At 44.8% G+C, this 22,111-nt stretch overlaps 1 protein-coding gene across 1 annotated transcript in view; it reads left to right on the top strand.

Annotated features, from left to right (window-relative positions):
* LOC124545238 (collagen alpha-5(IV) chain-like) overlaps window positions 1-21,737 on the top strand; it is a 62,253-nt gene extending 40,516 nt beyond the window's left edge. Inside the window, exons 8-13 of the mRNA XM_047124110.1 lie at window positions 1,364-1,543; window positions 3,868-4,671; window positions 8,551-8,696; window positions 10,679-10,944; window positions 15,141-15,307; window positions 20,197-21,737. Coding sequence (XP_046980066.1) covers window positions 1,364-1,543; window positions 3,868-4,671; window positions 8,551-8,696; window positions 10,679-10,944; window positions 15,141-15,307; window positions 20,197-20,472 — 1,839 coding nt within the window. The 3' untranslated portion in view covers window positions 20,473-21,737. The remainder of the gene's footprint in view (window positions 1-1,363; window positions 1,544-3,867; window positions 4,672-8,550; window positions 8,697-10,678; window positions 10,945-15,140; window positions 15,308-20,196) is intronic.
* The last annotated feature ends 374 nt before the right edge of the window (window positions 21,738-22,111 follow it).

Here is a 22,111-nt window from a genome sequence, read left to right as displayed (position 1 = left end):
CAACCGATTCGGTGACCTATGGATTGGTAGAGGCGGACCAATTCCATGGCCTCCACGCTCTCCTGACCTCAACCCTCTTGACTTTCATTTATGGGGGCATTTGAAAGCTCTTGTCTACGCAACCCCGGTACCAAATGTAGAGACTCTTCGTGCTCGTATTGTGGACGGCTGTGATACAATACGCCATTATTCTCCAGGGCTGTATCAGCGCATCAGGGATTCCAGGCGACGGGGGGGGGGGGGGGGGGGGGGGGGTGGATGCATGTATCCTCGCTAACGGAGGACATTTTGTACATTTCCTGTAACAAAGTGTTTGAAGTCACGCTGGTACTTTCTGTTGCTGTGTGTTTCCATTCCATGATTAATGTGATTTGAAGAGAAGTAATAAAATGAGCTCTAACATGGAAAGTAAGCGTTTCCGGACACATGTCCACACAACATATTTTCTTTCTTTGTGTGTGAGGTATGTTTCCTGAAAGTTTGGCCGTACCTTTTTGTAACACCCTGTAGAACCAGCAACATATGCGTAATGCACTGTAAACACGGCTATTTTCATATAGGAAGACAGGACTTTCAACAGTCCATTCATCATGGAGATGTAGACGAAAGGGCAACACTGGTCACAGAGAATGTGAAACAAACACTCTAGTTGATTTTTCACGGTTACGTGAAAGAGTGGGCACAAAAATGATAAAGCTAGCTCAAAATTTCCATACACCGCGAGTTAAACACCTCATTTGGTAGTCGATGCATTTGGAAAGAGGCTATCTGACGTCTAGACGGACAACACTACTCAGCTCCGGTCAGCTACTGACATGTGTTGTTTAGTCACTTAAAACGAGCAGCTGCGTGTGCTGCTGCTACCATTTGCTTGAGTCCATATTTCCATAGCATATACTTCTGCTCGTAATGATCGTTCAGAAACTGGAGGTTACGATACTGTATTTACTGACAGCAAGAATTCCTTTATGATCACGTCGTATTACATTGCTGCGACTAGTACTGAATTCTTTTGAACGTGTTGGAATCTCTACTTTGACAGGGCAACAAACCGGGCAGCATCAATCACGGTATCGTCATGGACACGTCCAAACAGTACAGCTCCTTTCTGCCATTCTGTCACATCTCTAGTCAACCCACCCTTACTTCGCTGAATCGATACAATCGATTGGCCAGTACACTCCACTTTACTGCCACGACTTGCGCCAGTGGTGGAAGGTCGTATGATCGAGTCGTACCTGTTCTACACTATTTGACGCGTTCCAAATTGTCCTATGTGCTGTTGTGAAGGAATGACGAGTATTTTGCCTCATCAGCTTACTTTTCATCTATCCTGATGGCACTGTGTTTGCCCTCCACGCAGGATTGCCAGGATCCAGACACGGGCATCATCGGCAAGTGCTGCCGCGACCCCAACTATAAGGACCCCTGGCCTGGCGGTATGATGATGAAGACTCCCCAGCCGGACGAGTGCGCGCCGCTCGGGGCCACCTGCCAGCCCAGCTACCAGTGTGGGGCATCCGCACGAGTGCAGCCCGTCAAGGTACGTAGCCAAAACACGATGCAACTTACTAACTAATTGCAACAATGTCAGTATTCTTACCGACAATCGGATCCCACAGTTTCATTTCCGCCTGTACCCATCTCCTACTTTCCAGACATTACGGAAGCTCTCCTGGATAGCTCAGCCGGTACTGATAAAACATAAAATAATGCACCAAATATTCTAGTAACAGACACAGGTAAAACCTCGCAAGATTAAACAGTTCAAGTATCTAGGAGAGATAATCCAAGATAAGAGATCAGTAAACCAGTCATAGATGAAATGATACAGAAGATGGAAAGAGGGGATGAAAAACCGAAAAATATTTACAATAACAAATGTATTTCAAGAAATTAAGGAACAGAATATTGCAATACAACAGTAGAAACAGAATGCCTCAAAATAATCGACTGCTTACAAATGAATTACAGATCAGGTTGTAACTAGGCTGTTTAGGTTTTTATGTTGGTAACGCCACGTAGCGCTCTGTATGAAAATCACTGACTGTGCTGTGTGCAGTCTGTGGCTGGTTTGCATTGTTGGAATATTTACTATTGTAGTGTTGGGCTGTTGGATGTGAACAGTGCGTAGCGTTGCACAGTTGGAAGTAAGCTGCCAGCAGTGTTGGATGTGGGGAGAGAGATGGCGGAGTTTTGAGAGCAGATGATCTGGACGTGTGTCCATCAGAGACAGAAAATTTGCAAGACTGGATGTCATGAACTGATATATTATGCCTTTTCAACACTATTAAGGTAAATACATTGTTTGTTCCCTATCAAAATCTTTCATTTGATAAGTATGTATATCAGCAGTTAGTGCCTTCAGTAGTTTGAATCTTTTATTTAGCTGGCAGTAGTGGCGCTCGCTGTATTGCAGTAGTTCGAGTAACGAATATTTTTGTGAGGTAAGTGATTTGTGAAAGATATAGATAGGATAATGTTAGTCAGGGCCATTCTTTTGTAGGGATTATTGAAAGTCAGATTGCGTTGCGCTAAAAATATTGTGTGTCAGTTTAGTGTTGATCAGAGCGAAATGTCTGAGTACGTTCAGTTCTGCTCAGCTGTTTGAAAATCAAATAACGTAAGGGGTTTATCAGCACAGTAATTCATAAATTTTTCTAAGGGGACGGTTCAAGGTTAACTAAAATTACTGGAAAGATGAATAATGAGAAATATTATAATCCAATAAGAAGCACTCAAGCCCAGAAATTAAGAAGCGATGTCACATCAAATAAAAAAAAAATCAGAAACAACAAGGAAAAGTTGACTGATTCCAATAGATAAGAAAACACCTGAGTGTCGACCTAAGGGAAGGTGAATAGGTGACATTAGAAAACGTACAAGAGCAACATAGATCGTGTGGCTAGCCACAGCACACGAAAAACTCTAAAGGAGTTTTTGTATTGATCTCTTTCGATGATAGTGATCAAACGAATAGAATATTTTGTATATAACTGACAAGTGATTACAATCAGCGAAATTGGAACACCATGTTAGACTACATGAAAAGTCATAGTCGTTTGACACTACAGATTGAGAGGAAAAAGGCTTCTACAGTTCTTCCATTGGTTTTTGATGATTGTGGCAAATATCTTCTTCAGAAATCACAAAGAGAGAAGGTACATTTGGCAGGGAGTGGAAGGTATGGAAAAATATCTACTGGAGTAAGTCATGGTTAGATAAGATTCAAGATCAAAACATTTCCTACAAGGGAAACCTGAAACCTTAATCAGATATCTTGGGAATAAATTACATATCAAGCACAGTAAGTCAACCGTTGTTATGTTCCGAAGTAGTTCATATTTCTTACTTTTATGTAATGAATGAATGTAAATAAGTGATTACAATCAGCGAAATTGGAACACCATGTTAGACTACATGAAAAGTCATAGTCGTTTGACACTACAGATTGAGAGGAAAAAGGCTTCTACAGTTCTTCCATTGGTTTTTGATGATTGTGGCAAATATCTTCTTCAGAAATCACAAAGAGAGAAGGTACATTTGGCAGGGAGTGGAAGGTATGGAAAAATATCTACTGGAGTAAGTCATGGTTAGATAAGATTCAAGATCAAAACATTTCCTACAAGGGAAACCTGAAACCTTAATCAGATATCTTGGGAATAAATTACATATCAAGCACAGTAAGTCAACCGTTGTTATGTTCCGAAGTAGTTCATATTTCTTACTTTTATGTAATGAATGAATGTAAATAATGTCCATAAGGATAAGATATTTTTTGTGTGCTACGCAAGTTGTAAGGTAGTTGGCACACAAGTGGCACTCCATGTTCACTTTGCTGTGATGTACGCTCTTTGTTTATTTCAGAACTGCAGAGTCGGCCTCGATGGATCGTCTGGCGTGTGTTGCCGGTTCCAGCCTAGTTCGGGCAACCCCTTCCTTCCTGGTGGTGTGTTCACTGGCAGTACCAAGAAGCCAGAATATGGCTACGGACCATCGTCTCCATCTCCTGGCAAGCCACTGAAGACTCCTGGCCCCAACGTAATTGTCCCTGGAGGTACCACTGCCGTTGGATTTCCAGTCACAACGACGCACTCTCCATTTGGACAGCCAGGTTTCTCCACAACACCCTCCCCAGGTTCCTACAGACCTGGCTATACCGTTACTTACCAGCCAGGGGCCTCCTCCACTCCAGGTGTGTACCAGCCTTCTGGTACTGCTGTCTACCCTGGTAGCTCGACCCCTGGTGTGTATCAGCCAGGCTACTCCACTCCAGGAGTATACCAACCATCATCTACGCCATCACCATTCCAGCCATCTGGCACACCTGGATATTCAAGTGGCACTACGCTGTCGCCTTACCAACCATCATCTCAACCTGGTTACAGTACAACTCCAGCACCCTTCCAGCCTGCAGGTGGCACCAGGTTCCCCTCAGGTTCGAGACCCGGGGTATTCCCATCAGGCTCTACGCCAGGTGGCACTGTGTATCCTGGATCGACCCCATCATCGTACCAGCCAGGTGGTGTGACTGGTTATCCCACAGGTACCTATGTACCAGGCAGCCAGGGAACACTGCCTGGTTTCCAAGGCCGCCAACCATCTGGTACCAGCCTCGTAGTAGCCTACAGCAAGATCAGCCCACCTACCTGCGGCATTGGCACCAAACAGGTAATATAGTAACACACTGTCATCCAATTGAGCCTAACACTAGTTGATAGCAGTGAATGTTGATTATCAGTAAAACGATCAATGGCGTAAATTAAATTGACAAACCACTAGTGAAAAGCTGGTCTTAGTTCTTCGTTTCTGAAATAGATGGAAGGGGAGGGCGTAGAGGTAGTTACCCGATTTCCAATCCAATGGAAAGTCACAGAGGCAAAATATGATATAAGATAACTATTAGAAGAACAAGTTGTAAATCGAGCAGTTTGCAATAAGAACGACTAAGAAAGAGATGATTGTAACTGAAATGGGAACAGATTTCATAACATGTGTTACGTGTGATGGGATCCTAAGATACATAAATAAATTAATCAGGCTGTGGCTACAGTAGTTTTATCAGTAATGCTAGTCGCACATCGGGACGTAGTAGGGCTGTCATGTGATCAGCTGGTCTACATAACAAGACTGCAGACTTTCGAAGAACAAATACAAGTGACAAATGCAAAATTTGAGGCATACAAAAGTACGAACACGGATCTTCTGCTTATTGCGATTAGTCTGCTTAAACAGTGTGCTAGGTCTATATGTCTACATCGACTGAAACTTTCATTGTAGTACCTCATCAAACTTTTTCAGTAAACGACCACGAGCTGCGGACAATGTATTAACAGCTATGGCGATTACTTTTGAAACAATAAGCAGTTTATTTACTTTTACAATCTGTCTCGTTTTCCTCGCTAGTTCGCGGAAAGCCTCCTTCTTTCTTCGGTCAACAGCCTAATTTCAGCACCCTTCTATATCACCACATATCAAACGGTTCTATTCTAAACTTTTCCGGTTTTTCCACAGTCCATGATTCACTTCCATAGAATACTGTGCTCCAGACTTATTTTGGCACAAATTCCTTCCTCACGTTCAGGTTTATGTTAAATACTAGTAGCCTTCGTTTCCCAGTGCTAGTCTGCTTCATACGTGCTCCTAGCTTCCTGTTTTCAAGACAGCATAATTTCGTCACTTGGTCTACAACATGATCCCCAATTTTGATGCTAATCTCATTTCTACTTCTGCTTAACATTATCTTTTTTTTGATTCTCAGTCCGCTTTCTATGTTCGGTAGATTGTTCATTCAACTCAACAGATACCACACTTCCATCTCACTTTCGCAGATGATGGCAAATGTCATGAATTAATCTTATCGTTGACATCCCTTCATCTTGAATTTACATTCCACTTTCGAAACTTTCCTTCATTTGCTTCATTGGTTCTTCGATGTGGACAGTAAAATACAAGGACTACGTGACCTTCTTACTCCGAGCATTTCTATCTTGCTTCCTAAAACAAGGATTACCCCTTTATTACTTGCAAACACTAAAATCAGATGTTCGCGCGCTAGTAGTAACGCCTGCAAAGGTATGGATATGATGTAGAACCGTAGCTTTCCAGCCACTGTAATGCACACTCTGAACCCGAACTCTACCAACACACTTTTTGAGGACGTTCAGAGATATTTTAGGAGTATTTTGGTGTGAGATGGCTGTAGTCTCCAATGGCCCGTTATAGAGAAATTTCAGCTCATTTGATTTTTTATGTTCATTTGTACGGTATTTTCAACGTTATTACACTGAAAATATCTCCACAACGGTGCAGATGTCGACTGTGCGTCCTGTGTGTATTGTTTGCAAACAAATTTGCCCCAGAAGGAAATTTTCACTCTGCAGCGGAGTGTGCGGTGATATGAAACTTCTTGGGAGATTAAAACTGTGTGCCAGACCGAGACTTGAACCCGGGACCTTTGCCTTTCGCGGACAAGTGCCCTACGTGCCGAACTACCCAAGCACAACTCATGACCCGTCCGCGCAGCTTCAGTTCCGCCAGTATCTCGTCTCTGTGAAGTTTGGAAGGTATCCTGCGAACCTTGCAGCACTGGCATTCCTGGATGAAAAGATATTGCGGGGACATGGATTTGCCACAGCCTGGGGGATGTTTCCAGAGTGAAATTTTCAGTCTGCAGCAGAGTGTGCGCAGATACGAAACTTCCCGGCAGCTTAAAACTGTGTGCCGAACTGTGACTCGTACTCGGGACCTTTGTATTTTGCGGGCAAGTTTTCTACCGAGCAGGAGAGCCTCTGTGAAGTTTGGAAGGTAGGAAACGGGGTACTGGCGGAATTAAAGCTGTGGGGAGGAGTCGGGAGTCGTACTTGCCCGCAAAGTTCCCGAGTTCGAGTCTTGGTGCGACACACTGTTTTAATCTGCCAGGAAGTCCCAAACTTAGCCCATAGCTCGCAGTACTTAATGATAGCAATCGTAATGACCAGTTTACTATTTGCCCTCAAGCTTACCTTCAGTATTGTTCGGTTCTGTCTTAGATTTACTTTTCCGATAAAATTTGTTACACTTTAACATTGATACCCAGCAATGTGACTAGGTTTACTAATAAAGAGCTGGCTGATACGGACAAGTGTATTGGTTCACTGAATGCAATCGAAGAACGGGTCGACGACGCCATGCCGAGCTGTCCCCGCAATGAGACGGAAACCTCGTCACAATATTTTTCCAGCTGAGGGTTCTTACATGAGTCTGAGTTTTGTGTCGTTCGATTTGGTGACTACATGTTACAGGCTTCGTCACTGTTGTGAAGATACGTTCACACAGACAAAGGGAGCTGAGGTAGCGAACAGATTTAATTACGCTTGCATTATTACTTTGTAAAGAGCCACTGAAGCCCCCGGGAAGCTTACCCTGAAACTGCTAAACCGCCCCCCCCCCCCCCCCCCCGCGATTCTTAAGAGAATAGAACTGTACACAAAACAGCTTCAGACGTCTGATTGCTTTACATGTGAGCTAATGTGTTTGACGCTAAGCGTACGAAAATTTTATGGTTGAATACGCAAAACAGTAATTACGTTAGTTTCATTATTTTCGATTATTTGCCCACAGACTAATCAAAAATTTACACTTTCCTGGTTTTTCTTCTAAAGTATGTATCGTACAATGATATAATTTTGTAAGTATCTTCGTGGTATATGTGGATACTGTCTGCAAAATGGGTAGCGAATGGAGTAAAGAGTAAAGAAATATAGCCGGCCGCGGTGGCCGTGCGGTTCTGGCGCTGCAGTCCGGAACCGCGGGACTGTTACGGTCGCAGGTTCGAATCCTGCCTCGGGCATGGATGTGTGTGATGTCCTTAGGTTAGTTACGTTTAAGTAGTTCTAAGTTCTAGAGGACTGATGACCTAAGACGTTAAGTCCCATAGTGCTCAGAGCCAGTAAAGAAATAAGAAATTAAAACGTCACGTTTGATGCTGGAGTTTTACCTAATGAAAAACGAATATTCAGTAAGCGATAAATTGATTCCTTTCTTTATTTTGTGCGGCAGTTATCGAGAAAAGTTTGTAAAAGATATGAAATTATGTTTAAAGTTTTTTGGAAGTCACTAAGTGTCCTCCTTATCAAATACTGGATGAATATGATCTGGGTAAGTTATGCACTGCTTCAAGGCAAATACACTGTTTATAACGTTAATACTTGACTTAGTTTGTTAAACCTTAAACGTAAGATTATACTCCTCAGAGAGTAGATTATGACAGCGTTTTAAACTTTAGAATACGGCCAGTAATTATACGAAATATTGAAAATCAAATTTTTGTTGTTCCTGAAAGCTGTTAGAGAGACAAACTGCAACATGGCCGTGGTGACAATTTTAGACGTTTAGTAATGTAACTACTCAGACAAATCCCCGAAATGTTGTTGGTGGAGCACATAGAATGAATTCATTTCGGTGAATGTGGTTCAGTTGACATCTGAAGAGCTTGCGCAGGAGTCTTCAACGTCAGCTGTCTGCATGTCCCTGCTCTGGCCTAAACTTTGTTCGCTGTGTGTGTCACAGAGGCAGGGCTTGCCGGAGAACGAAGCGGCGCCCGGCGAGTTCCCGTGGGATGTGGTCATCTTCTCTGACGAGCTGCAGTCGGCGCTCTGTGCAGGAGTCATCGTCACCGAGAAGGCCATCCTCACCACCGCCCGCTGTGTCGAGGGGTAAGCATCTGCCACCGTGATGGGACCGTGCCACTCTGTAGTCGGTTGTTGCTCTACTCCTTAAAGCCGTCGTCACACAGACCGTGCACTCGAACGTCAACGTTCAGCTTGACGAGTTTCTGACGTCATGACGTGGAAAAGCACGCTACAGAGTCTTTCCCAATGACCAGAGCAATATCAAGCAGGGCAGATATTGTGAACGCGCATTTGAAGATAGACTAGACAAATGGAAGAATACTACCTTCGTCACGTGCAAGCCATCTCTGTCTTTTCAGTGCAGAGTTGGAAAACGTCATATTTGTTTTCAGTTGCAGCCCATATTTGGTGGGTGTCGTATTACAAGTAGCCTTTCCACCACAGCTTTGCTGACATATGTTGTCCACTTCTTCCACTCCCTCTCTCTAACCATATTTTCCTCCTCACTCCCTCTGACCATACCCTCTTCCTTTTCCACCTGTCCGCTGTCCGCTATCCCTCTACAACTTCTACCTACCTCATGCATCTCTCCATACTCCCTTCTCTCTGTCCATTTCCTTCTCTCCTCACTCTGCCCATCCCCTCCTCTGTCTATCTCAACCTGTCCCCAGCCATTGGCATGTGTAGCTCACGGAATATAGTTAAGTAAAGCAGGCCAATACCCTGTCGTGCAGGCCAAGCTACACACCAGCTGTTGGAGAAAAACAAGTTTTTGCATCACTGCTCCCATTGGAGCTAGGAGGTTCAAACCACACAGTGCTGATACTTGTGGGGCTTGTTGTTTCTGTGCCAAATTTGGTTCAAACCGATCAAGGACTTTGGGAGGAGATGCCAGACATACATACGTACACACAAACGCTCTGCTTCACATATATAATAGGTGACATCCTATGACGATACGCCATTTCATAGCATCAGCACATTGAGAATCTCTCAAAAATGTGTCGTTGTTGGTAAAATTTGTTGTTCGAAACAGGTGGTAAACGTCATATTGGTGGGTAAAGAGTTTTTATATTAGTACCTCCGTGTTACTAAAATATGCTGTTCCAAGGCATTGGCACACTGAAGATCTTTCAAAAATGTATTGTCTTGGTATGATCTGTTCCAATTAAATGTCAGTTCATCAATTTGTTATTCCTTTATTTACCCTTCCGTCTGAGTCTGACTTTAATAGACTACCCATCTAGAGCATAAGCTCTTTGCACCACATTGTGGAAGTTCCAATAAACATTCTGCATTCCTTTGCCCAATGATGACTGGCTTTTTGCCTTTTTCAATGGTGGTGAATGCACATGTTTCCCTTGTTTGTTTTGCTCGTTTACCGTGAGCTCATAATGATATATCAACAACAACTCGGTCATGTTGACAAGGTGGCTAAAGAAGTCACAAGAAATTGGCTTTCAATATTTCGGCTACTACCTCGGTCTGGGTGTGAGCAATCGAAAAATCTAGCTAGTGGCAACCTTTGTCAAAGTTAATATGTTGTGTAAGATGAAAACTGATCCATGATTGGTTTTCACTTTTCCCACTACCGCTTCGATTGTGATTTGCTGATCTTCGGACACCAGGCCCCCCCACTTGTCTTGCAATTCCCAGAGGGATGGCCTGTCACTTGATAGAAGCGTCTGCACCACCCAGCGACTGTATCGTTTATGATAGTACACTGCTGTGAAGGGGCATTGCACCTCTGTAATTCAGCACGGATTGTTGCAGCGTTGTTCCCTTTCAAATGCAGAGAATGAAAACGAGCTCGACTCTCCAATTTATCAATGGGTTGTGCTGTTTTGCTTCAGCTCCCGTGGAGGCATGCTCTGGTACAGTGGCGCTAAGATTTCAATGCATATCAAGACTGCAGCCGTGTACCTACTAGTAAACAATAAAATCCTTACGTCACTTTATTTTTTCGAGGTGACAATTATAAGTTTATGGCCTCCCCTCGTAGTGATTAGACACGTTCCTGTTGACCCAGTCCGTCTAGTGAGCGTCGGTGGATGGTCGCATTACAGACGCGAGAGCTCCGACCTGACGGTGAAGGCGGGCCTGCAGTCGGTGGGCGGGCAGCCCGTGGCGCAGTCCCAGGTGGCCGCCACCATCCGCCACCCCAACTTCGACCCCAACACGCAGTTCGACGACCTGGCGCTGCTCGTGCTGGCGGCGCCACTGCCGCTGGGCGGCGCCGGCCGCCTCTCCGCCGTCTGCCTGCCGCTCTCCAGGGCCTCCGGGCCTTCCAACGGCTGTGTCGCCAGCGGCTGGACCAAGGCCGCCATACAAGGTAACACACGTCGCAAGTCCCCTTCCGTTCGGGACTTGGTTGTTTGTTTATTTTCCTGCTGTTTTATCAATGCTAGCGATTTCCTCTTCAGACGGTATTATAAAGAGCTTGTGTGACCTCTACATTGTCAGGACAATGTGAAGCAGAGTGGGGCGATGAGGATCTGTCGAACGCCCACAGGCGCTAATGAGACAGTGTTATCAGAATACACATTATTATTCACACGTGTGCAGTTGTCTTCCTTTACGTCTGTCAGTAGCCAGGCGAGCGGAAGGGCGCTGACCGAGCGGTATTATATCAATCCCTCTCTTCAGGCTTTCATTTCAGATATTTCTGCAGCATCTGTGTGCTGAAAGCCATTCTTGTGTACGACTTATGCGTTATTGCCTCACTGTGCATGGTCAATGGAATGATGTTATGCTCCCTTCTCCACGAAGTCACTCTGCTGCATCGGCGAACTGGTCCTCCAGCTCGGGTGGTGTGTGGCAGTTTAGCTCGGAGGTGGGCTCATGCTACATACACTGAAGAGCCAAAGAAACTGGTACGCTTGCCTAATATCGTATAGGGCACCCGCTAGCACGCAAAAGTGCTGCAACACGACATGGCATCGACTCGACTGAAGTAGTGCTGCCGGCCGTGGTGGCCAAGCGGTTAAAGGCGCTACAGTCTGGAACCGCGCGGCCGCTACGGTCGCAGGTTCGAATCCTGCCTCGGGCATGGATGTGTGTGATGTCCTTAGGTTAGGTTTAAGTCGTTCTAAGTTCTAGGGGACTGATGACCTTAGAAGTTAAGTCCCATAGTGCTCAGAGCCATTTGAACCATTTTTTTGAAGTAGTGCTGTCCATAAATCCGTAAGAGTATAAGGGGGTGGAGATCTCTTCTAAACAGCACATTGCAAGGAATCCCAGATATACTCAATAATGACAATGTCTGGGGAGTTTGGTGGCCAGCGGAAGTGTTTACACTCAGAAGAGTGTTCCTGAAGCCACTCTGTAGGAATTCTGGACGTGTGGGGTGTCGTGTTGTCCTGCTGGAATTGCCCAAGTCTGTTGGAATGTGCAATGGACGTGAATGGATGTAGGCGACCAGACAGGATCCTTATATACATTTCACCTGTCAGAGACGTATCCAGACGTATCAGGAGTCCCATATCGGTCCAACTGCATACACTATTACAGAGCCTCCACCAGCTTAAACAGTCCCCTGCTGATATGCAGGGTCCATGGATTCATGAGGTTGTCTCCATACCCGCACACGTCCATTTGCTCAATACAATTTGAAAGGAGACCAGTCCGACCAGGTAACATGTTTCCAGTCGTCAACAGTGCAATGTCGGTGTTGATGGGTCCAGGCTAGGCGTAAAGCCTTGTGTCGTGCAGTCACCAAGGGTACACTAGTGGGTCTTCGGCTCTGAAAGCCCATATCGATGATGTTTCAAAAAATGGTTCAAATGGCTCTGAGCACTATGGGACTTAACATCTGTGGTCATCAGTCCCCTAGAACTTAGAACTACTTAAACCTAACTAACCTACGGACAGCACACACATCCATGCCCGAGGCAGGATTCGAACCTGCGACCGTAGCGATCACGCGGTTCCAGACTGAAGCGCCTACAACCGCACAGCTACACCGACTGGCGATGATTTTTCGTTGAATGGTTCGCACACTGATACTTGTTGGTGGCCCAACATTGAAATCTGCAGCAATTTTCGGAAGGGTTGCACTTCTGTCAAATTGAACGATTCTCTTCAGTCGTAAGTCCCGTTCTTGCAGGATCTTTTTCCGGCCGCAGCGATGTCGGAGATTTTATGTTTTACCGGATTCCTGATATTCGTGGTACACTCGTGAAATGGACGTACGGGAAATTCCCTAGTTCATCGTCACCTCGGGGATGCTGTGTCCCATCCGTCTGGCGCCTGCTATAACACCACTTTCAAACTCACTTAAATCTTGATAACCTGTCATTGTAGCAGCAGTAACCGATCTAACAACTACGACAGACACTTGTTGTCTAATATAGGAGTTGCCGACCGCAGCGCCGTATTCTGCCTGTTTACATACCTCGGTTTTTGGATACGCATGCATATACCAGTTTCTTTGCACTTCGATGTATGTCAGCTATTCTTCCGGGTTGCCATTCCAGTCTAGATGTTGCACACTAGCCTGTCTTGACTTCCGCTCCGGCTCTGCCGTTGGCTGGAGCAAAACTTAAAAATTTTCGGACCTGCCTGGGATATCATTGAGGGGCATAACAATAATTATAACTTGCCACTTTTCTAGCAGTGTAGGAATCTGAGGACCAACTTCAGGCCTTCAGGCCAATATAAACTGCTTCCACACATTGCCAATATATAAAAAATTGTACAATAACGTGCGCTGTAAAAATATAGCTTTGTAGTTGTCGTAGCAATTGCAATGTTGATTCCAACGCGCAGTCTGTTGTGCGGGAAGGTAGGTCGTCGAACATTCATCCTCCACTGCCGCCACGGAAGCAAATATCCATCGATCATCTCGAACGGAACGCAAACAGGTACCTTGGCAAGATATGAAATAAAATGATCACATAGGCTCAGTGCATTGGTCATGTAATGAGAAAATTCAGTCAGTCTACAAAGGAGATTTCTTACAAAGCAATCGTGCTACCCATCCTAAAATACTACTCAAGTGTATGGAGTCCATATCATATAGGACCATCAGGAGTCGTAGAACTGGTGCAAAGAAACTCAGCGCGTGTGGTCGCAGATTCGACCCGCGGGAGAGCGTCGCGGAGATATTGAAAAATCTGAACTGGCAGACGCTTGAGAATGGATACTATCCCTTATAGCATTTCAAGAACTAGTATTAAATGAGGAATACATTACAAATCCCTATGTATCGCTTCCCTATGGCCAGCAAAGATAAGCTTAGAGTAGCTGCAGCACACAAAAAGAAATTTAAGCATTCTTCCCACGCATCATACGCAGATGGAACGGGAAGAAGTCATAATAAGTGATACAATGGGAAGTAACCACTGCCACGATCGGAACAACGAATTGCGGAGTGTAGATGCAGACTTAGATGACAGGAAGGAAAATTCAGGTCTTACGTTCCGTCTACGACATGGACATTAGAGACCGTGTTCAGACTCGGGATGGGGGACGAAACCGGCCACATTCCTCACAAAGGAACTATTCCAGCATTTAGGGGAACCACAGAAATCCTAAGTCTGGATGACCACAGGAGTATTTGAACTGGACGCCTCACGAAAGGGAATGCAATGTCTTACCACTGTGTCTTCTTGCTCGGTTGCAGTGACGAGATCTGAGGTCAAGGTCATCAGAGATGGAACTCTAGTTTGGGTTCGCTAAGACTGGGAATGAAAATCAACAGTGACATTTTTTAAGAAATCATTCAGTTCTTCGCATCAAGTTCTTCAGAGACTACCGAAAACCTCGAATAATAGCTGTGATCCGAACCACGCTCCTCCTGATCGCAAAGCCAGAGTCTTAATGTTGGAACCGTATCATCCGGACAGAAATACTAAAACTTGGAATGCACTTTGATTGGTGACAATGAGGCAAGAAGACTCCTGCTTCAGAGGACAGATGAGCGTTCCAGTGTCCAGCAAGAAACGGCACAATCACGGCTGGAAGTTCATAAGCCTTTAAGAATAACGTTATGGCTTGAGGTACATTATCGTTTCATTCTCTTAGACCATAAATCCAGGTGGTAGGGTGTATTGACCAATTTTGTTACACTTTCATCCTCAGACGTCATAGTTATCATACGGTATGACTGTTTTTCGTAGGCAGACTCTCTCAGCGGAGATACCCTGCTACTCAACTCGAAGTGATTCTAACTAGTATGATCAGAACTTCAAAGTTGTAACCCAACCTCTACGAGTCTTAACCCAATCGACCCTTTAATGGGTTCATTCGAGCGTTGTGTTCGCTTACTGAACTGTCCACCAACAATGGAGACATTCAGCATCTGAATCGCATAGCTGTTGTGTGTACGGTGCAGTACGGTATCAGATGATAGTATTAACATTAAAGCACAGCAACCCGAAGGATGGTTTGAATAAGAGACTGGGGTCTTAAAACATTGCACCACCTTGCTCGACAAGCAGACGACAAAAATCTGTACTTACATATAAGAGAGCTATTTTTAAAAAGGTGAGAGGAAGTCCGTACAGGGTTGAATGGTGGCTGTTACAGGCAAGGTTCGTGGAGCTGACGCCACGATGCACCGGGTACCGGTGAACCTGATCGAGCCGGCAACGTGCCAGGACCTGCTGAGGAAGACCTACCTCGGCAAGTACTTCGTCCTCAACAAGAGCTTCGGCTGCGCACTGCCGGCGACCTCCACGGCCAGCTTCTGTATGGTGAGTTCTTGCAGCGCGACTTTCAGCTCCACTTGTAAGACGAATGACATCGATCTTAAATTCACATTGACTCGTGCAAATTTTCCGTCTTTATCGCTTTTTAGTTTTATAATCTATTCATCTTAAAGCATATCGGCTGAAGCTATCATCGGGATCTGTCAGTTAAGAATGAAACAAAGGTAGGTTTGTATGTTAGTATCTTACGGGATACTGTGTATCGATGCCTTTCAACGTGTTATGTTTCGTGTTACATATATGTACATATGTAAAACTTGCGTTTGGTGCATACTGCTTCTCATTTGTTTCTTTCTTATCTGATAGAGTCTGCTGCTGGAATAACCAGAAATGCGTTAAGGCCTGCCTATAAATATTATAAATTAAGGTCCCACACCGCATTTTTCTGCTTCTATGTGAAAGCTACTCTCAGGAACTACTTTACGCATTTTGATAAGGTTTTCACAAATAGACTGATTCTCGAGGAAGGTTCGTGTATATAACCTATTACCTCTGCGTCATACAGTTTGTCCGGCTGTAGACACTTACAGAAACCGAAGCGTATCGCTGTTAGTCTATAAAATAAAAAATCGGTAAAGACAGAAATTATACTGACACGATTATCATTTACTCGCTTTGACTCAATTAATATCCCAAGAGGTAAATCTCAGAAGCAAGCACTAGAAAATTTCGCAAGAAATGTAAATAAAAATATATTGTGGGATCCACCCAAAGGTAGATAGACTTTTTGTTCCTTTTTGTTCATGGCCACTGTTTTAACCCCAAGTATCTGTGTTGCGGCTAGAAAGAGCTTTTTAGAATTCTGACACACAGGAGCGTATCCAGGACCAGAGCTACGGGGCAGCTCGTATTAGTTCCACGGTGAATGGCGGAATAGGAACACTTGCTACTAACTGGAACCCATCACATGTTTCTCCTTTCTTCAAACTGTTACAATCAACTGATACCTCTCTCTGAGTGGCAGGGCAGAATGAGAGTTGACTTACGAAGATAATTTTTCTTTTTTCTAGAAGGGAGGGGGGGGGGGGAGGTGGCTGCGTCCTGCCCTCCTTCTCTCCCCTCCCTGTCTTTCCCATCGCTGGGTTCGCACTTGCCGCCACCTGCCATTTCACAGACGATCCAGAACAGGATTTTTCTACAATTTAGTATCTTCAAAATGTTAAACAGCAACCTCTTTCTTGGACCGTAGGTAGAATACGGGAACACGGTTTTTAGGGTTCGAGACGATGTTCAAAAATTTTACATTCGAATTTTCGAATCGGAATCAGTTGGATAGTGTGAGGAGGTACGGGGGGAGCGGCGGGAAAACCGGATTTTGAACATATACTGAAACTAATCAAGATTTCCAAATACTCATCTCTGAATCGAACGTCTCTGTTTGTTAAAGTTTGACAGTACACACGAGATGTCATTGAAGTTCTCAGGTCGAAGTAATTTACGAAGGACATAGCTTATTCATCCACAAGCCGTTGTCATGATTTATAGTGCGAATTGCGTTTCTTTGAATTTTTTGGCGTTTATTAGCTTGAATTATGACACTGCGTGTTTAAATTCGCGAATTGATTGCGGGCAGTTTGTCCCACTGCAATTGCTGCTGTTTCTGCAGATGTGCCGTAAAGTCTGATTATTTTTGTAAACTTGAAATGTAGGAAGGGAAATGAAAGGGAAAGAATGGGTGGGAAATGGTGACTGTTAGCCGCACAGGACGTTGTGGTAATGCAGTGGCGAAAGTTGAAAATTTATGCCTGCCCAAGACTCGTGAGAGGTTGCCTTAACTGCGTCTACCATCCGAACATGATCTCTGGCTGACTCAGATTTTCAACTTACCGCACGCTGTAATGCAGCATCCATCGTCCAATAAACTCCCTACTCGCAAATTCCGATTGCAGTAGGAGATCGGACGATATTTATGCATCCACAATGAAACAAACGTCTAGGAGCCATTATCCTCTTTTTTAATCCCCGACGCAAACAAACGGGTGTTATAAGTTTAACGTGTGTATCTGTCGGTAACATCATAGCTGCCAAATGAAAGGTCCGATTTCAATGCAGCTTTTTTTTTCAGAACTGTGTATATCTGAGTGGTGTCTCTTCTGTCTGACATGCCCGACAGAACAATCGCCACTCAGATATATATATTTCTGATTATTTTGTCTATCGAGTACATTTTCTGTGCTGTCAACTAAAGTCCCTTTCGAATAACTTACGGTGATTCAGCTGGGTGTTTCGTCAACAACCGTCAATGTTTCGACAGGTGGCCATACTGTCATTTCCGAGGCAAAACTGCACCAAGTAGCCGCTGCAGTTTTGCTAAGTGCTGCAGTTTTGCCTTGAAAATAACAGGGTTGTCACCTGTCGAAAAATCGGCCGTTGTCGACGACGTCACCCGGCTGTATCCCCATAAGTTATTCGAACCTTGTATACGCCGGAAGAAACTTAGGTCTCAAAGGGTCCCGTTCTTTAGCAGGCTTCCGGTTTCATCTCAAAATGTCCAACAGTAACGCTTTCTCATTCTGACTACTGCCTTGCTGGACCATAGTTGCTGAATCACACCATGAACATTTATAAGCATGCTGGTTGCTGGACGCATTATTTGCAATATTGACGGCCTAAGGCCCATTCTTGGATTTGCGACTTCACCTTTCTGCAAGTGGATCTCCCTCATCACAGCAGTTCAGGGCCACAGCTGTAGAGAACATTTATTGAACTGACAGCCAAAATATCGATCCTGATTGAATATCCAAGTTACCCTTTCCATTCTCTATGTAAGCAGTTGGTTCGTCTTGATCACTACCATGTCAGTCTACAAGAGTCGATGAATGTCCTGAAAATCAAAAGTGAACAGTTTGGTCACTACAGCCAACCTCAGTCTCGTTCTTTCACTACTTCCCAAAATCAACATCTACTTCAACATTTGCATACATACTCCGCAGACCTACACACGACACGTGGCAGAGGGTACTTTGTACCACTGCTAGTCATTTCTCTTCCTGTTCCACACGAAAATAGAGCGAGGGAAAAAACAATTACACTACTGGCCATTAAAATTGCTACACCACAAGGATGACGTGCTGGAGACGGGAAATTTAACCGACAAGAAGAAGATACAGTGATATGCAAATGATTAGATTTTCAGAGCATTCACACAAGGTTGGCGCCGGTGGCGACACCTACAACGTGCTGACATGAGGAAAGTTTCCAGCCGATTTCTCATACACAAACTGCTATTGACCGGCGTTGCCTGGTCAAACGTTGTTGTGATGCCTCGTGTAAGGAGGAGAAATGCGTACCATGACGTTTCCGACTTTGATAAAGGTCGGATTGTAGCGTATCGCGATTGCGGTTTATCGTATCGCGACATTGCTGCTCGCGTTGGTCGAGATCCAATGACTGTTACCAGAATATGGAATCGGTGGGTTCACGAGGGTAATACGGAACGCCGTTCTGGATCCCAACGGCCTCGTATCACTAGCAATCGAGATGACAGGCATCTTATCCGCATGGCTGTAACGGATCGTACAGCCACGTCTCGATCCCTGAGTCAACAGATGGGGTCGGTTGCAATACAACAACCATCTGCACGAACAGTTCGACGACGTTTGCTGCAGCATGGACTATCAGCTCGGAGACCATGGCTGCGGTTACCCTTGACGCTGCATCACAGACAGGAGCGCCTGCGATGGTGTACTCAACGACGAACCTGGGTGCACGAATGGCAAAACGTCATTTTTTCGGATGAATCCAGGTTCTGTTTACAGCATCATGATTGTCGCATCCGTGTTTGGCGACATCGCGGTGAACACACATTGGAAGCGTGTATTCGTCATCGCCATACTGGCGTACCACCCGGCGTGACGGTATGGGGTGCCATTGGTTACACGTCTGCGTCACCTCTTGTTCGCATTGACGGCACTTTGAACAGTGGACGTTACATTTGAGATGTGTTACGACCCGTGGTTCTACCCTTCATTCTATCCCTGCGAAACCCTACATTTCAGCAGGATAATGCACGACCGCATGTTGCAGGTCCTGTACGGGCCTTTCTGGATACAGAAAACGTTCGACTGCTGCCCTGGCCAGCACATTCTCCAGACCTCTCACCAACTGAAAACGTCTGGTCAATGGTGGCCGAGCAACTGGCTCGTCGCAATACGGCAGTCACTACTCTTGATGAATTGTGGTACCCTGTTGAAGCTGCATGGACAGCTGTACCTGTACACGCCATCCAAGCTTTGTTTGACTCAATGTCCAGGCGTATCAAGGCCGTTATTACGGCCAGAGGTGGTTGTTCTGGGAACTGATTTCTCAGGATCTATGCACCCAAATTGCGTGAAAATGTAATCAGATGTCAGTTCTAGTATAATATATTTGTCCAATGAATACCCGTTTATCACCTGCATTGCTTCTTGGTGTAGCAATTTTAACGGCCAGTAGTGTATCTATATACCTGCGAACGAGTCCTAACTTCTCTTACATTCATGGCCGTTAAGCGAAATGTGTGTTGGTGACAGCAGGACCGTTCTTTAGCCAGCTTCAAATGCCGGTCCTCTAAATTTGCTCAATAGCATTCTGTGCAGGGATTTCCATTTTAGTTCCCCAACCATGTCTGTAATACTTGCGTGTTGATCCAACCTACTGGTAACCATCTGGCAGTCCAGCTCTGAATTGCTTACATGTCTCCCTTTAATCAACCTGGTGGGGATCCCAAACACTCAAGCAGTACTCAAAATTGGTCTCATCAGTGTTCTACACTAGATGTTCTTTACACATGAAAAACACTTTCCTAAAATTCTCCCAATAAACCGAAGCCCATTGAATCGCTACCCAAACTGAAGATTTGACTCTTTGTTATCGCTGCCTCGCCTGCTCCACAGGTTGACGCAGGTTCTCCAGTGACGTGCGAAGACGCGGCGGGCCACCAGGTCCTCCGCGGACTGTACAGCTGGGACGTGGGCTGCGCCGCTCCTTCGGCGCCCGCGTCTCTGTCCTCCGTGGACACCGCGTGGATCGAGTCGGTGCTGGCCATTCCCACCGACGAGCTGGTGCGCCAGGAGCTCAACGAGATCCTGCGGCGCCAGCAGCTGGAGGAGCAGCAGCAGCAACTGGACACCGAGGGCAAGCCGGGCTTCGCACAGGGCTACGGCAAATAGGCGGACCTCGGCGCCGCGAGGCAGCGTGCGGGGGAGGGCGCTTCAGCGCTTCGTCGGTGGCCACCGCTTTCCAGAGTCGAACAGTGCAAACGGCTTCCACTACTCCTCTTCAGAGGACTCCCCATGCCTCATAATACTGACTGCGATCTGTGATGTTTTCATATCTTCGCGCAAACCCATTCAGATGCTATCAGTTCCATTTTACATGAAACCCTCGACACTGTAACTACTGGCAGCTTGATGCACTCATTTGGAAATTTAGGGGATACTATCGCTTTGCAAGGGCATTGCTTGTATGTAATTTTTGGGACCCTCTGGACTTGCACGCTTGCCAAGTGTGGATTTACACTCCAAAAGGAACGTCGGAGCGTCGATAGCTCTTGTACAGCTTCTTCGTGCTACACCATTGACGCTCCAGACGTTCCCCTTTGAAATTCCTTAATGGAATGGCCAGTGGACAAAGAAAGTGTGGTGTGCTTTCTTTCTAATCCTGCCAATTAATTTTTTTAAATAAAACGTTTTGTAAACACGTTTTCGTAATTTATTTCCAGCAGCGATTTCATAAATGTTTACTAAACTGACAAACGCTGATGGAACACATTTTGCTGAGACTGACTCATAATGGTTTGACTACTCCCCGTGTAGGGCGATTGACTGAGGAGGAATCTTTCACCTGTAAAGCAGGAAAAGGAAGCACGAAATGAAGATGAGAGATTAGCTACAACTGTTAGTTTGACGACGATGTGACACTTGTTTCGTTTTACTGAAAGCAACAGTTAATTACATTTTTATTACAAACAATGGCCAGTTTACGGATATTCTAGGTTTTATGCTACAAACTTTGTGTGCAACAACCAAAAGAAACACTGCTGTGTGATTGAGTCATATGATTCACTTATTTTCTAATAAATTTACTGCTCAAACAAAAATACTGCCTTATAAAAATCTCGATAATTTGTAACGATTTTTTGTAAAAATGAACTGTATTTTGCAGAGTACATCTAAAGATGATATGATCTGATTTTGTTACTGTAATGCTTAAGCAATATTTACAAATAAAGTATGCGAAACAGTAAATAAAATGTCCTATAATATTTGGGCAGTGTTTCAATTACATCCGGCACAAAAAAAAAAACAACAGACAGTCCTACAGATGTTCAACATGAAATCTTCAACAGATGCGCAGTTCCAACACAACGCAGGAAAGAAACTGAACCCACACTCACTTATGTACTCACAAATGCGAATAAAAGTTGTTTCTTTGACATGCCCTGCACTAATTTTCTACTTAAATTACATCGTATTAGACATAATGTCCTGATATGAGACCAATAACTGAATATCTTTGTGTAGAAATTTGGTGCCTGTGGTGATAACATATACCCAATAGGTTCTGTGACGTCGTTGCAGTGATAAAAATGCCGTACTATGAGGAAATGTTTCAGTTCTTAAAACAGGTGTAAGCAGCTTGCACTCAATTAAGAGCAGCGGGGAGTGTCAGGAGTCTCCTCCAAAGAAATTTCATCAACAGGATGGTCAGCCATTGTCTGGTGACGTTAGTTTACAGTGAGCACTATTTTCAGTCAGAAATACATCCATAGTAAACGTGTCTCGCCATCCATTCGGTGCTGTTACAACA

Source organism: Schistocerca americana, chromosome 8 (assembly GCF_021461395.2).
Source record: "Schistocerca americana isolate TAMUIC-IGC-003095 chromosome 8, iqSchAmer2.1, whole genome shotgun sequence".
Lineage (NCBI taxonomy): Eukaryota > Metazoa > Arthropoda > Insecta > Orthoptera > Acrididae > Schistocerca > Schistocerca americana.
The sequence above is the reverse complement of the archived record's forward strand: the minus strand, read 5'-3'. Positions and strand labels throughout refer to the sequence as shown.